A 1,714-nucleotide genomic window follows, 5' to 3' on the forward strand; every position below is an offset into this window, starting at 1 on the left:
GCGTCTGTCCCCTCCCCCCCCGCCGGTCGGGATCAGTCAGCGCGATCCTCAGCGGGGGAGGGGGGGGCGGCGGCCGAACGATGTGCGAGAACTGCGCAGACCTGGTGGAGGTGTTAAATGAAAGTAAGTAGCCGGCTAGGGGACCTGTCGGGGTGCACGGTTTGGGGGTCCCCCCCACCCCGCACCGCTCTCCGGCCTCCTCCCCCGTCTCCCGCGGCCTGCGGACAGCGCCGAGCCGGCCGGCCGGCGTGCGGGCCCGGGAGCCCAGTGAAGGTGCGCGGTGGCGGGGCCGTGGCGGGGTCTCGGGCCCAGGCCGGCCGGGTTACCTGGGCGCCCAGGAGGGAGGCCGCGGCGCAGCCCTGGCCCAGCCTGGCCTGGGCGGTCTCGGGAAGTTTCCTCATTACAGGTGTCAATTAACGAAGGCCCTAATGAGCCCTTCCGCCCCCGGCTCCTGCAGAGAGGCCAGGGGAGGTGGGGTCGGAGGACTGGCCTTTCCTCCGCAGTCCGAGTCGGAGGGCCGCCCTCTTTGATTTCCAGCGTGCTGCGGAGGCCTGGCTTACCTGCTAATTTTTCATTAAAGTCCCCGAGAGAAGGGCGGTGATTTTTCCTTCCCTTGAGGGTGTGTGGGTGTATTAAATCCATCTGCCAGCCCTGAAATAGCAGAAAATGAACTGCACTAGTGATGATTGGGGCCGTCTTACCTTAATTAAAAAGAAAGGCCATAGTATTTCCTCAGCTTACCACTCGTCGTTTAAGGAGTAAAATCTATTATGAGGAGATCTCTGTACCAAAGACAGCCATCTCGAGTAGTCATGATCTTCTATCCCCGAAAATCATAGGCCTAATTCTTTATTATAGTACATATTTTATTTGTGGCCGTTGCAAGATTGTGTTTCTGCTTTAAAAAAAAAAAAAGGTATATTGCAAGTCAGCTGCTTAATGGGTCCAGAGGCCTAGGTAGGGAGAGGTGATGTTGATGACATGATAATTTACAAAAACTTGATTCATTTGAAGTATTGGAACTCAGATTCAGTGTGATCTGTGATATTTTGCCAGCTTTCCAAACTGCTTATTCTTTTTTTAATACATTGTTTAAATAGTGAGTTTATAGACTGCAATGCCCTTTTTGTGTTTAAATTTTACTTTATTGTGTGCTTGGATTTTACTTTAATGACTAAAAGATCTGTAATTTATTTTTAGCTCTGTATTTACTTTCGGACAGATGCAAGTGTTTCCATATATTCAAATTATATTTTCTCATATTTGTGTCATCGTAAATTTTCCTAGAATTTTAAGGTTATTTCTATTTTGACATAAGTTTCATTTTTGGTGCGGTGATACGGTAAACATAAGTTTTAGCATTTAAATTTTCAGTAAGATATTTTGTATCTTAGAAATACATTGGTTATTGTGACTTCTCAAACTTGAAAGTTACTTAATTGTTTAGTATGCATTAGAAAAATGATTAGGGGGGATTTGAAGATTCATTTTTATTATTTTAATGGTTTGTAGGTGTATGCATGTCTGTTTGTGGGTATATTCTTGTGAGTGCAGCTGCATAAGGCCAGAGACATCTGATCCCAGGAACTGGTGTTTGAGACAGTTGTGAGCTGCCCCATGTGGGTGTTGAGAACTGAACCCAGGTCCTCTGGGAGAGTAGAAGTGCTTTTAACCACTGAGCCACCTCTCCACCTATTTCTTTTTTTTTTTTTTT

The 1,714-nt window shown here is 47.2% G+C and overlaps 1 protein-coding gene across 1 annotated transcript in view; it reads left to right on the forward strand.

Moving 5' to 3' along the window:
• The first annotated feature begins 6 nt into the window (after nt 1-6).
• Usp34 (ubiquitin specific peptidase 34) overlaps nt 7-1,714 on the forward strand; it is a 180,481-nt gene continuing 178,773 nt past the window's right edge. Inside the window, exon 1 of the mRNA XM_013353501.1 lies at nt 7-123. Within this exon, the coding sequence (XP_013208955.1) occupies nt 81-123 (43 nt within the window). The 5' untranslated portion in view covers nt 7-80. The remainder of the gene's footprint in view (nt 124-1,714) is intronic.

This window comes from Microtus ochrogaster, unplaced genomic scaffold (genome assembly GCF_000317375.1).
Source record: "Microtus ochrogaster isolate Prairie Vole_2 unplaced genomic scaffold, MicOch1.0 UNK9, whole genome shotgun sequence".
Taxonomy (NCBI): Eukaryota; Metazoa; Chordata; class Mammalia; order Rodentia; family Cricetidae; genus Microtus; species Microtus ochrogaster.